Source organism: Triticum dicoccoides, chromosome 7B, assembly GCF_002162155.2.
Source record: "Triticum dicoccoides isolate Atlit2015 ecotype Zavitan chromosome 7B, WEW_v2.0, whole genome shotgun sequence".
In the NCBI taxonomy this organism is placed as follows: domain Eukaryota; kingdom Viridiplantae; phylum Streptophyta; class Magnoliopsida; order Poales; family Poaceae; genus Triticum; species Triticum dicoccoides.
In genome coordinates, this window is record NC_041393.1 from 692,112,283 (window position 1) to 692,127,116 (window position 14,834).

At 46.7% G+C, this 14,834-nt stretch overlaps 1 protein-coding gene across 1 annotated transcript; it reads left to right on the plus strand.

The window, feature by feature from the left end:
- Positions 1–1,376: 1,376 nt before the first annotated feature.
- Positions 1,377–4,254, plus strand: LOC119339404. Its single transcript, XM_037611481.1, has 5 exons — positions 1,377–1,433; positions 1,549–1,787; positions 1,866–1,973; positions 3,029–3,176; positions 3,993–4,254. Exons 1-5 carry the CDS (start codon positions 1,377–1,379, stop codon positions 4,032–4,034), a joined length of 594 nt encoding a protein of 197 aa, XP_037467378.1. The 3' UTR covers positions 4,035–4,254.
- Positions 4,255–14,834: the final 10,580 nt, after the last annotated feature.

Genomic DNA, 14,834 nt, shown 5'->3' on the forward strand with positions numbered 1-14,834 from the left:
CCCGCTTCCCCTCCCGGCCCCGACCTTCCTGCCCCGCCGCCTCACCGCCACCCGTCGCCTCATCCTCTCCACTCCCCCGCACGCTGGCAGCCCGCGCCTCCGAGACCCGGCGTCGGCGCCGGTGGAGGAGGTCGCGCCTGCAACCATGGAGGAGTACGAGGCGCCTCCACTGCCATCGGGACGAGATCGAGCAAGGCGACCCGAAACAGGTCGGTGGCCAAATCCCTCGCAGCCCACTCTAAACTCACTGCTGGTCGAATCCTCTGTCTGCAGCTGAAAGAACAATGATTCCCTCGTCGAAATAGCTGGATTTGGTTCCGATGTCTGACATTTTTTTGGTCGAATCATGTGTCTGTAGCGCACATGTCAGCTCTCCGTCTGTGCAAGGGAGCCATCCAGTCGCTGCCGCCGGGGTGCCGCTGCTGATCAGTATGTGTGCCATCGGAACAGGTCGGGGAGCTTCCCGTTGGTGCGTGTGCCTCCTTCCTTCAGCACAAGCAGCAGGTAGTGTTTACTGTCAGTGTGTTACCACACACAGACTATTCCTAATAATACAGAAATAATTAGCTACAACTTACAACTTGTGCCACGCGTGTCAATTTCATTGATGAAGGTTGTTCAGTGAGTATTGTAGTATCCAGTCACTTTTATGTAAAACATGCGGAATTGTTTAGTGTTGTGTTTTCTAGAGAACATGGGTGGCTGGAGATTCCTAAGGCAATTTGTTTGTTCGAATCGGATGCTGTAGTATTTCAGCGTAAATACTATTGACCACTAGTCCCTCCTGTGTGTCAGTTCTGATGTCAAGTTATTACAGTTTAGGTGCAACCTACTACTGAACTTAATTGCAATGGCAGCATGAGTGAATGGACTCACCAGTCATAGCATTTCACCTAAGGGAGAAATTTGATTTTATGCATGTCTCACATAGCATACACCCTTCCCCTTTTAGCAAGAGGCGCTCAGTTCAGCGAGTTTATAGTTTCATACCCTTATGTTCTCATGTGGCGGCTATCTAAAATAACATGCATGAACATCCGTCCTCCAAGCACACCACCTATTTGTGTTAATTACCAATTCCATTTTTTCTGGGGGGTCGAGCACCACCATACTAATAGTAACTTCGTATCCATGATTTCCTCTGGTGCAGGCCCAGGGCATTAGCAACATCCCAACGAAATTGATAGACCAAGTAACCAGCTGCCAAGTTCTTCAAGGTAACTAAATGATTTACAAGACTCTAAATAGCCAATGCGACTCTGTTTTCAAGACCTTTTGCACATTTATAAGACCCTGTTTTTATACATCTGTGTAAACAGTCCAATGTGATTCTAACTGTTGATAGTTCATCCAGAACAAAAAGGAGAAGGGGCAACATGGAGAAAGACGCGATGCTGGTGTGCATGGTCCTAGGCTTTCTCGGCTCCGTCGCGGTCACCCTCGGCTTCGTCGCCAACAACTAAAGCTCCAAGGCATGGATCCAAGATCGAACATCACAATTATCTTTTCATCAATTCGATAGATCTGTGCTAACTGAGTCTATGTTAGTCCGTGGAGTACAATGGAACGAACTGCGTGTATCGGAGCCCGCCGGCGACGGGTCTCGGCATCCTGGGGGTGTTCCTGGTGTTCATCAACCAGGTCATCATCGCCGCCTACTCCAGTGGCTGGTGGCTCTGCCTGTGTTGCTGCTGCCACTGTTGGACCAAGCACCGCCGGCAGGTGCCAACACCGTCCAAGCAGCACAGGCACCATCCAAGCAGCGTCATCCTCTCCATCTTCTCCTGGTCCGTTAGTTCAGTTCCCATAACTCTCACTTTCCGGGTCTATAAAGATGCACCGACCGACTTGCTCCTATTGGGCAGGGTCCTGACGATCGTGGCGATGGCGATGTTCATTGTCGGCGTGCCGGAGAGCTGCACTGGCGCTCCTTCCTCGTCAAGCTCGGCGCCGAGAACCTCAAGGGCGCCAAGGTTGTTGAACATTTTTAACAACTGACTGTTTGACATTCCCATGTTGTACATCACTGATTATGTACAACTTGGTACAAAATTGGTTTGATATTAGTTTTATATCACAAAAGTAGGGAGGTTCCTGCTACTTATTAGTATCAGCTTTGGATTATTACTATGTTCGGTTCACCACTGTACTGATTATCTTGGCGAGCATTTGTTTAGTAACTGGAATATATTGTCTGTTGGGAACTCTATTTACCTTTGCGTACTATTACAAATGTCTGTGAGGGTCCTTTGTGCTACTACTATAATTTCATTCATGAATTCTGCACATAGATTTTTCATCCTGCTATAAAATTGCTTGTGCCTGAATCTGTTTGTCGTTGCTAGTCAGAAGTTGATTATTACTGGTGTGTTTAAGATTCTATTTCTGTCATCCAAAATATGTGTTAATTCTGATATAGCGTAAAGAGTTATGTAGAGAACAGATTATGAGCAAACCCTGTGGTAACAAAACCATATGACATGGGAGTGTGACACGCACTGTTTGTGAATGCCTGTGATTGGATTATTGGATATCTGCTGATTATATGTCCTCATCCATCATTGTCTGGTTGTTCTTGCAAGCATTATTAGTTAGGTTGTGTAGGTGCCAAATGATGCTTCTGGATTAGTCTATTGTTCTCTTGAGACCCTCCTTTTTCCTACATTGTCTGCTGTTTGGATGAGCCGCTATCATTATAGTTTTTTCATTTATGCTACCTATATTGACAGTTTGTACCTGGGCCCTTTGCGGTGCGGTTTGGACCCTGCGTCTGGGTTATTGTTATTGAACTTTGGGCCTGATCATGGACTTTTGGGGCCTTCATTTTTGTTGGTGGTTCTGAATTTGTGTATCTATAGTTCTACAAAATTGATATGACTGATTGTTTTGTTACTTGGACAACCAGCTTTGCTGGTGTTTTTCGTAGAGCTTTGCTTCTAGTTTGTTGCTGCTCAATGCTCACATCCGTTTCTCATCTCTGCTATTTATGTTGGCTGACATAACTTGCCTATTGCTCTTGTGCGACCAGCATCCTCGTGACAGGGTTTGTCGGAACCGCCATCACCTTAGGGTGCTTCTCCGGCACCGCCATCATCGCTAAGCGCAGGGACTACCTGTACCTCGGTGGCCCGCCCTCTTCTGGCATGTCGATCCTTCGACATGAAATTGTATACTATGTAAGTGTTGGCTCATGAAACTGTACCTGTAGCTTCATGAAACTGTACCTGTAGCTTTCTCACGCTGGATGTGGTGGGCCTCTCCCTCTAGCCCGGAGCTCGGTTTCTTCTCTTCCTTTTGGTGCGCATGCCATTACTGCATGGTGACCATGTAGGTAAAGCTTGCAAGTCGATGGCAGTTAGAACTGGCGATTGGAAAGAAGCGCACATCTAGGTCGGTCTATCTGCTGGTCGCTACGAGCATTTTTCTTCTAGTGTGGTCCAGGCCAATGGCAGCATGCATACATTTATATTTACTGGAAATGCGTGCATTTCTTTACACGCATGACAAACAAAAGTCGTTGCTGCTGCTAGGATAGTACATAGCAGTGGCTTGCTGGCTATCTAGTGTATGTTGAATTGTTGATCAACTCGCCTCTGGGCTGGCTGCTAGTACACCTACGTATAGCTACCTAGGTACGAGTAGCTGTGTAGCGCATGTAGTGGATTATTAAAATATTACAATCTCTTGATCAGCAATGCGTGTGTATGCATGCAGTAAGCTGTGTATGTGCACACTTGTGTACAGTAGGAATCTCGCGAGATATTATTGTACTTGGTCTCATGTGGGTGGGTTTCGGTCGGTAGCAACAATATGCAGTGATGGTGCCAACCAGATGGATGAAGCTTATAAACCAAGCATGCATGCACAGTAGTGATGGTTTTGGTAGTAAAAATATACCAGCACTTGCATAGTATACAGTGGGTGCCAACATTTGTGATTCATGTCAATATGATCTGATCAACTGTGCTTAACGGTGTTATGTCCTCTCGCAGCTCAAGAATGCAGGTGACAAGAAGAGGACGAGGAGGTCCTGAATGTTTCTTCGGTACATTGTAGATACCACCACCGCTGCCTTGTAGGAATTAAGCTGGCGCTGTGCCACCCTTGTGTATCTGTTTTTGATTGTATGTGCACTTGTTGGACGTGCAGACGTGTATTTGCTCTTGTGATTATTTGACTGGATGATCTCTAGATTTAATCAGTTAATTGACAGATTTATTGATATTTTTCTGTTCAAATGTGTAAATTCAAATCTGTGAATGAAAAAGACCAAATGTTCTACTTGAAAAAAATAATATTTGGGCTCTAAAAAGGCTGCGGCCCAAACTATAGTTGATTGGAACCTTGCTAGGCCGATGTAGCTAGAGTAAATTGACAGGAAAAAACATATATAAAAAGGCTGAATTAATGGGCTAGGTCCATGTAGAAGGTTGCTATAGTCAGTTAACGACCCTCAGCTTTTGACCTTTTGTTTTTGGTCAAAAAAGGTCGCAAATGAAAAACAATGACCTTTCAGTGACCAATAGTCAAGGTCACAAGTTGACATATTTCTTGTAGTGTGCGGGGACGAGTAGGAGAGAACTGCTAGCGTGCGAACGGTAGGGTAGTGGCTTTCCATTCTCCCATGATACGGGCTTCCGAGAGCCCTTGGATCTGAGATCAAATGGTTGCATGGCGTGATTCTAAACCTATTGGTGAATATCCTATCCTGGAGGGTTATTCTGCAAATTTTTAGCAACTTAGCATGCGGTCGTTTCATCTCAGATCCAAGGGCTGCCAGCAGCCCATATCATGGTCGCGCCTACCACGACCGTCGCATCGCTCGCGCGGTCGCGCCCTTGGAGATTTAACATGGTGCGTTAGGCTATCTGATGTTGGCATGTCATACATAGTCATCACTTAGTCACTCATACTACAACAAGGTTAGCTATAAGTGTATTTTTTTACTTCTCTCTATCTCTTTTTTCGTACTCCCTCCGTCCCATAATATAAGAACGTTTTTGACACTAGGTCACAGTGAGTACTAGTATTTATTGCATTTGCCAAGGAGTGACCTCTTCCAATGAAATGGTGTGCTTATTAGTTTTTTGTTGCTAAGTTTGCTTCATTTAATTAGCTATAGACTAAAAATTTCTTTTCACCTAGGTACACGCGCTTAGCACTGTTTCTTCCCTGGGTCACCAAACTAGTCTCTCTCTTCTTGATTAACTTGTCACATCAGACTTTATACCTATGTGGCAAGCTTAGCACCTGTAGGAGCAAGTAAGGCTACTTGTAATGTGAGTAGTATCATGCATGCCAACTATGCAATGTTGATGAGGTGACATCGAATTAAATAAAGAAAAGAGAGAGTTGAGTATCATACTATGATACTGTAGTATCATATTAAATGATGTGCTACTATGTGTCATGCATGACAATAAATAAACTATCCTATGATACCAACACATGATACTATGCATTACAGATGTAGTATGATACAAAAGTATCATATGCATGATACTAGTATATGATACTCTCCATTACAACCAACCTAAGTACAATAGTGCGCTTTACATGGCATTTTTGCATATGTGGAGGAAAGAGAGGCAAGGAAAAAGTGGAGAAGTGGGCTCTCATGCAAGAGCCAGCCTATACTACATGGTGGAGCATTGGGAGAGGCACCTGTATGGAGGTGGTCAGGAATCAGGAGACTCACGCCGGTCGTAGCGCCGCAGTTAAAATGATAATGGCAAGTTAAATCATGGGGCCCCACCTCTCTAGCAGTAACTCGCTGTCAAATCACACAGCCCTACGTTTGCGGCAACCTACTCCCTCGTCTTCTCGCGTCTCTGTCGAACCGACTAGGCGGAACTGCCCCGCCTACCGTGCAGGAAAAGCCCCGCCCTCAACATTTAAATAGTACAATATACTAACTTTGTATCCATGGATTGCGCCATGGAGCAAAGCCTCTAGAAAACGACAGTACAGATGTATGGAGTATACAACACGCCCGTCGCGTTCGCGTTGCACCCCAGACGGTCGGTCGGTCTGGCACGCTACTCTTCGAATGGAACGCGCGTCATATTGCGTTTGCACACACATGTGGGACCGCAATTGAGAATCGACCATAGACACACTCCCCGGCCCCGCAAGTCGGGTGACTTAATAGAAGAGGGAGACGAGCGATGGTACTAGAGAAGTGTTGTACTACGTTGGTGCTTGGACGATCCCTGCAAGACACGGAAGATCAGTTCGTCCATGCATGTGACCAGACTCCAGCAGACACGCCTGGATTGGCTATCGTCTACATATCGTGCAGGCTATGTTGTACATGGTTGTAGTTGTGGTGAGAAATCTAAAAAAAGGTTTCTTGTCATCTCGCAAAATTAGGTGTCATGTGCTTCGGATCACTGCGAGGGTGAAACAGCGACAATTGAGTTGGGCTAGTCATTGGGGGCACATGCATGAAGACTACTCGGCTGCCATCTAGGTCAAGCCGGCTATGTTAATTAGGACATCTATCGACGGACCCCTTTTCTACGAGTTTATCTTTAATCTGAGCTTTGTTCCTCGTCTAGTTTGTCGTCAGGATTCATGTTGTCTCCTTTGGGTAGTGAGGTCATGATTTCTGGTCATGTGGCATTTTTTCGTGTTATATGTTATAATCCGGTGCTTCAGATCAAAATGACAACAACTGCACCTCCAGGCCACGTGCATGAAGATTTCTCGATAGTCATTGACGAGGTCAAGCCGGCTCCAGTAGACAAAAGAAAACTAGTACTACTCCACTATATAGGCAGGAGCCTCCGCGCTTGCTTGCTAGTGTTGCTCTCTTCACACTATCTCGGCCTCTCGAGATCAAAACTCGACAGCGGTGGCCACACACACTCTCTCTCTCTGCTCACCACTGGTCACAGATCCAGCCGGATCCTCTCCGCCGGAGAAGGTGAGAAGGTGCAATGTTCACGCAGTCGTCCTCAGCGACGACTCTTACCCACTGCTGGCGCGTCCCGGTCAGCCTGCCTTGCCGTTCTCTCCCTAGCACCGCTGGCGAGGGAGGGCCTCTGACCCCTTCTTCCTCGTTGCCGTAGTGTGGGCAGATCCGGCCTCCCGCTGCCCACCTAGCGACATCCCGACGAACATCAGGTATAACTTCCTTTGAAACCGGCCTTGCTCTACTTCCCGAGATCTTGACGTCGCTGCATTTGTATCTTTTACTATTTCTCAGCCCCCCTCGTAGATAGGAACGATCGGCTATTCGAAAACCACCTATTTTTTTTCTGTTTAAGAGGTAAAACTAGTTCATGCACTCGAATCTAGTACTACTTGGTTCAAACAAGGAAGAAAGGGGGTGGGGTGGGGGAGGATTTGTTATCTGAATCTAAGACTTGGTCGAAACAGGAAATAATGGGGGCGAAAAGTAGCAGAGACTGGCTATCCAACTGTTCTCTAGGTCTAATAGGGAAATAAAGGGAAACGCAGTACAAACTCAATATAAACCCGATCTATTGGTTGAAAAAAGAAAGAAAGTGGGGACTGGGGGACAAGTCAACAAAGTAAGTCCAGCACTAGATTTGCTAGCCTCACACAGTATAAGGTGGCTATACCGAACAAAAATGGGACCAACCCAGATATCATGTTCTGATGTTTGTTGCCCCGAGCCATTCTCATGTAATGCCACTGGTAAAAATGTAGCAGTCGCACTGTTAAAAGTAAGGACACGTTAAACCAATGTTGTTTTCAATGTAATGCCTCCAGTAATATGAATCAATGGCACTTCTTTACATGTCCTGCTAAATTTCCCATTAAGAGAAGTTGGTTCTTTCCGTTAGAAATGCAACTGTCCTGGTCCGCCTACTCTCCCGTGCCCAAAGTGATGTTGTATTTAACGGTTGTCATAGTTAATCCTAATGCCCACACTAATATCTAGCAATGCCACTGCTTTAGAAATTGCTACTGTCCTTGTAGGATTGCCATTCAGATAAGGAATATGCTTCTTTTCATTTGATGCATGTTTCATCACTTGTTAGTCATCCTCCTTTCCACCTTTTTGTGCAAACAGAGATATACATTTCACGCTCGATCTTAGTAGAACTGCACAAATGATATCCAAATTATAATTGAGCATTCCAGGAGCTTCACAACCAACCTTGATGTTGCTCCATTTTATTGCAACTAATGAAGAAGAAGCTCTGTGGGTTTCGTTTTTCGATGGAAATGGGACCGGGGCTGGAGCCCTTTTCTTAATTTTTTTTGAAGAAGAAGCTGCTAGCTCATGGGACATTGCTTCATTTTAGGTTAACTGCACCAAAAGGTCCCATGAATTGAATCATCCATGTTGGTGACTGAAAGAGCCAGCTTCAGCATCCCAGTCGAAGCACCCCCGGCCTGCATCCTTGCGATGCACGGTACACCTCGTTTGCCACCTGCTCGACCCTAGTGTCACTGATAAAATGAAGTAATAATACAGTTAAAATAGAGCGAGTGTCATCTCAATCATTTCATTTTCAATGTAGAAAAAGAAAGTGCTTCTCTTTGTTAATGTATGTTTCATCAACTAGTCCCATTGTTAATGTTTAAGCGTTTCTGCAAATTGGGGTGCTTAATTTTAGTTGATCTGTACAAAAATAGAGATTTGAATGTCTCAAGGTGCCTCCTTGTACTACCGCTGTACACTGACGTTCATCTCTGGCAGAAGGTGTATCTGGGAGACTTGGGACGATGTCCAGTATGAGGCGTACCGTATGAGGCGTCGCAGGGCCCATCTCGCCCTCGCAGCATGGCATACTATGATACTATCGCAATATTTTCTTCTATTTATTTTGTGTGTTTCATCAACTAGTGCCACTATAAAGTAATCACGCTTTTTCATTATCTGTGCAAACAGGGTTATTCAGCTGCATTTTGGTGGAACTGCACAAATGTACGTATGGAACCAGCATATATGCAGAGTGCAAGGTGTGCCAAGTAAAAATTACCGACACCAACCATGCTGCATGCACGCATTGGCATCCACCACCACTAGTGGGATGTGTGGCGCTCTCCGTGGACGGATTTTTCTCGGTAGCAAATCCTCTAACGAAATACTAGTAGTTTATATTGGCAGTTTTCTAGGGAGTACTCTTCTCCAAAAGAAGCACCAATCTATTTTTCTTTATTTGTACACTGTGTCACAACTTTAACCCAAAGGTCAAGAGCTATTTTAGAGTGATTGGCGTAGTACTCAGAGACTGATTGTAAGCATGAGTTTCATTAGCTGTCACACTGATTGTAAGCATGAGCAGGTGGAAGATTAGGTTAGTGTGAAGCTTACCTTAAACCCTACCGCCGCCGTTGAAACGAGGCAAGCGTCGAGGGAACCGTGGAGAACGGCGGGGAAGCGATGTCGCGCCATCCGGCCTCCTCTTGCGGTGGGAGAACGAATACTCCTGTGTCTCCGGCTGGCTCTACACCCTCACGAACGACACACCATACTCGATCGATTCGTTATCCTCTGTGTGCTTGACCTTCGACCTGTACGCCCACCACCTCCGCCTGACTTTCGCCTCGGGCGAATCTGTCTGCTCCATCGCCCAGAGGAGATACTCGATGAAATCGGAGGACTGCAGCGTGACTGCCGCCGAGGAGTACATGTACATCGCCGCCCTCATCGCCGCTGTCTCTCTCTTTCGAAATCTCCCACTCATTGTCAAACCAAGTAAGGATCTCCTTCAACTTGGCTAACTTTGTCTGGTCGCCGCCGGCGATCTGCCAGATTCACTATTGCATCCTCTCCATAGATGTCCTTCTGAGTGGTCCGGTGCTAGCTTTGGAAGATGGGAGGAGAGACGGTAGTCTTGCAATAGAGAAGAGGGAGAGGCGAGATGGTGGCTTTGTAATGGAGATGATGGAGAGGAGAGGAGGTGGTTTTGCAATGGAGAAGATCAGAAGAGGGAGAGGCGAGACGGTCGTTTTGGAATGGAGATGATGGAGAGGAGAGGAGGTGGTTTTGCAATGGAGAAGAGGGAGAGGAGCGTGCGGTAGCGATTTAGGATTGGACGAGAGGGCCGGCGCGCTGTGACTGGATCAAAATCAAAATCAATTTACCCTTCAATTAAGAAAGCGACCCCACATTAACTAGTCTCCCTTTTATTCTGGGTCATAATTGACCATGATTTTCGCACATAAATATATGTTATACATTGCAAAAATAATATAATTTGAAAATACATTCAGATATGAACCAATCGATACAATTTTTGGTGACATGCATTCACATTTTGCTTGTCAAATACAGTACGTGGTCAAACTTTGACCCAAAATACGCAAAACAACCAAAAAATACTTCCAAGACCAGCGCTGCTCTTCCGCTCTTCTCCTCTTAAACCACCGCTGCTCCTCTCCTATTCCAATCTAAATCCAGCGCCGCTCCTCTCCTCTTCCATTTCAAAACCACCCGCCCCTTCTCTCATGTTCCAGTCCAAAACCAGCGTCGCTCCTCTCCCGTTCAAATCCAAAACCAACGCTGCTCCTCTCCTCTTCCATTCAAAAATCACTGCCGGCGAGTGAAGGTGCTGTGGAAAAGTAGATTGATGGAGGAGTACAACCGATACGTGAGGATCGCAGACGACGACCCTGTGAAGCTAGCTAGGATGTTGGAGATACAGTCTTGGTTTGACAACAAGGACCAACTAGAAGCGAGGGTGACATCCATGGCCAAATATCTGCAACAGAGCGAAAAGGTGGCGATACTCCCGGAGGGAGTCGTGCTGGAGTACATAGAGCTGCTCCTATGGGCCATGGAGCAAACAAATTCACCGAATCCGATTGTGAGGGAGCGGTGGTGGGAGTATCAATCCGAGATGGAGCATCCACTAGAGATTGAAGGATCGAGCATCTACAGGGTGCCGTTTGTGATGGTGTCCTGCCAGAGCGAGCCGGTGGAGTCTTCGTCGACCGAACCCAACTACAAGAGGAGAAAAGCAGTTGGCCCGACGACGCTTCCCCGCCATCCTCTCCCTCGTTGTTCACATCGTCTCACGGGGCGGCTGTCTGCCGTCGAGGAATAGGAGGGGACTGCCCACCCCCTAGCCCAATAGTCATGCAGGTTGTGAATTGTCAGGAGGAGCTTAGGGTTGTCAGTATTTGCAGGTTGTGAATTGTGTTTTGTGTTGTGTATTTTGATAGTACTTTCAGATATGAATGTCTTTTGAATTTCAGATTTGCAGTATTGAGCATATGAAGTATTTTATGAATTCTAGAGATCTATTTTTAGCACTTAAAAAATATAGTTTCATAGGAGTATAAAAGTGCAGACAATGTGATTCTCAGAGAAGAAACTGCAAGTTTCAGTTTCAGATAAGAAACTGCAAGTTCAGTTTCAGATAAGAAACTGCAACTTTTAGAGGCGGAGCATTTATATTAACATGGCCTTTTCAAACAGGGTTAACATCATGTTGGATGTTTTATTCATGGTCGAAAACGGAACTACCAGCCAGTTAACCTCATGCTGATCAACATTCATGCATAGCAAATCTTCATATGATGCACAGTCAAAATGCCCACACAATGTCGAGTGTGCGAAACACAGAGAAAACGAGGGACGAAGTTTTGGAAAGTGTTGGACGTGGTGTGCGTAGACAACAATGGGGACTCACATGTCAATAAAGGCAGAGGCAAAAAATTTGGAGATATTTTCCCTGCACAGGTGGAATCAAACCCGGGCGGAACAACTGTCGGGTCGTGTCACTTGGCCAGTAGGCTAGTTCAGTAGTTTCGTTAATAATAAGGCACTTCCTCAGGTGGTCGGATCCCCTCCTGCGCCTTTGTGCGCTCGCCGCGACGCCGATGTCTGTCGTTGTGAACATGCTGAACAAACGAGAGAAATCTGGAGAGGACTGTACATGGAGAGGCGGACCAGTCGGGACCCACCAGGTCTATGGCCGTACGCAAGCAAGTGCCCTTGAGTTTGTCAACATAGTTACATTTTTTAGGTGCTTCAACATAGTTACTATAGGAGATAAATTCACAATGAAGCCGGGGAGCTGGCAGGTATCATTTATTATCACTGGGGCAGCAAGTATCAGCTGGGTTTTGGGCTGCCCCGTGTAGGCTTTCATTTTTAACATGCGCAGCCCACGACCTCGGATGGGAGGTCCATAGGCCTGTTTGTATTTTCTTGAGGGCCGTCATGTATCGACCGGTCTATGGACCTCCCATCCAAGGTTTTATTTTTCCTGAATATCGGCAGCCCAATTTATGTATTTTTTTTTGAAGAAAACGCAGAGGTCTGTTCTATTTTTCTATATAAGAATAGGAACGCCAGGTCCAACTTATGTTTCCCTTCTAACTATATTATATATATCTAAATTATTTTATATGTTATTACATATTATTTTTGTTGTCATTATATATTTAACAGATACTTACATATGTAAGAAAACAATATCTCACATCTTATTAACTTATAAAAATAATTTCTTAACAATAAAATCCTGGATTGTTTTGGCACGAAAATCCTATTGATTGTGTACAAAAGCTTGGTAAGATTTAAGGACGAATGTAATAATATCACTTATTATTTAAATATATTTATATCAAAATGCTCAGTCCCTTTTTATTTTTTGATAACATCGCTGGCCCAACCCAACATTATAATTAGAATCAGCCCAGCAAAATCGTGTATTTCGAGAATGTGCAAATGGCCTGTAATTTTTTAGGGAATAAAATAAATGGGCCGCATGGACGCTACATTCTTTGTTCACCCAGCCCAACTAATGGCTGTAATTCAAAAAAAGATCAAATTGACTGTAAATTCTACCGCACAAAAAAACTGTAAATTCTGAAAAAATGGGTTGAATATGTGCCACATTTTTGGAGGCTGAATTGTGGGCCAATAGGTCGAAGCCAACGCAAGTCGTTGTAAATTTAGTCAACAAATGATTCTGACATGTTAGCCGTTGGATTTACATCCAATGACCGGCATCCATATTTAATCTCTCGTCTTCTTCCTCCAGCGCCGCCGGGACCACCTCCCGCCTCCTGCTGCTAGCAGCTCTGCTTAGCACGCTTCACTATGAAGCGCTACTCCACCGTTGGCTAGGCCATCCCTCCATCCCTCCACACCTCATGTTCTTCTCCACCGACTGCCGAACCACATCGCACTAGAACCAGTTTACCCTCGTACACCTCTCCGTCTGCGACTCTACTCCCGCGTCTTCCCATCTCCGGCTCGTTGCTGTCCGGGGCCTCGCCATCGTCCACCACCTTGGATGCGCTCGGCGCGGCATGGTCAACATGGCCAACGAATGACACCATCGGAAGTAGACTATGCATGGAGAGGCTGACAGTTGGGTCCACGGCCGCACATAAGGAAATGCCCCCTTATTACACGCAAAATAATGATTCCTCCACCTGACATCTGGGACCCACCGGAAGGGCCTCTGTATTTCGCAAAAAAAACGTGCCCCCCGCTGACAGGTCGGACCCACCAGCTATCTTCGCACAAAAAAGTGAATACTCCCCCTGCCAGCTGGAACCCAGCATAGTGGGAGGCTGACTTATGGGCCTACCAAGTTATAGGGACGGAGGGCTTTGTCAACTTAGTCAATATGAATGATTCTAGATCCGTTTATCATACGATGTTCATCCAACAGCCGTAGTGCTTCTTCAACCTCTGGTCTTCTTGCTCTAGCCGCCAAAACCAGCGCCGGTCGTGCCGCGTGCTCCTGCCTCCTGTGGCCGGCTATGATGCCGCGGAGGCCTCATCGCCCCCTACTACTCCCACCGCTGGCCAGGCCATCCCTCTACTCACCCACACCCCCTGTTATTCTGGGGCGACAACAGCCTCACACCGCAGCCGAACCAGCAAACCCTCGTACTCCTCTTCGCGTGGGCATCCACTGCTGCGTCTTCCCCGGCTCCGCGTCATCCCCTTCCTAGGCCTCGCCGTTGTCCACCGCCGTGGTGCTCTTGGCGCGGCGTGGTGAATGTGGTCAACGACCCAATTCCATCGGAAGAGTACTGTACGTGGAGAGGCTGACAGCTAGAAAATCGGCAGCCACAAGGAAGTGCCTCCTTATTACGCGGAAAATAATTATTCCTCCACCTGACAATAGGGACCTACCGGATGGGCCACCGTATTTTGTGAAAAAGAGTTCCCCCCTGACTGCTGGGACCTACCAGCTACATCTTCGCACGTAAGGAAGTGCGACCATATTACGGGCAAAAAAAAGGATTCACGCCCTGACTGCTAGGACCCACCAGCTACATCTTCGCATGCAAGGAAGTGCGTCCGGGCAAAAAAAATGATCCGCCCCCCTGACTGCTGGGACCCACCAGCTACATCTTTGCACACAAGGAATTGCCTGACGGTCGGGACCCACCTGGTCGAAGCGTACGTAGCATTGTCATTCTGGTCGCTAACGTGTACGTACATACTGGTCGATGTAGAGGCGTGCACGTGTCGTAGTAGAGGCGCGCGCGTGTCTTAGTAGAGGCGCGCACGTAGCATGTACATGTACATACAACCGCAGGGTGCAAGAAAGAAAATACGGCCACGTACGTACATACGGGCAGGGTCTTGAACGCCTACTCGCGCATACGTACGACTAGGGCTCGTGTACAATGCTGGGTCGGAACGGAGAAACCGCGTCGTCGTCATGTTCTTGGGGAGGCAACGGAATGCATCGTGTTCATGGGGAGGCAACATAATGCGTCGTGTTCATGGGGAGGCAACGGAATGCGTCGTGTTCATCGGGAGCCAGCGGAACGCGTGGGAGCCAACCGGCTTGGACAGAAAAGGCAATGGAAACAAGGCATGGCGTACCACAGAACGGAGGAAATGGCCTTGTGTTCGACCGGCCACGTCCGAA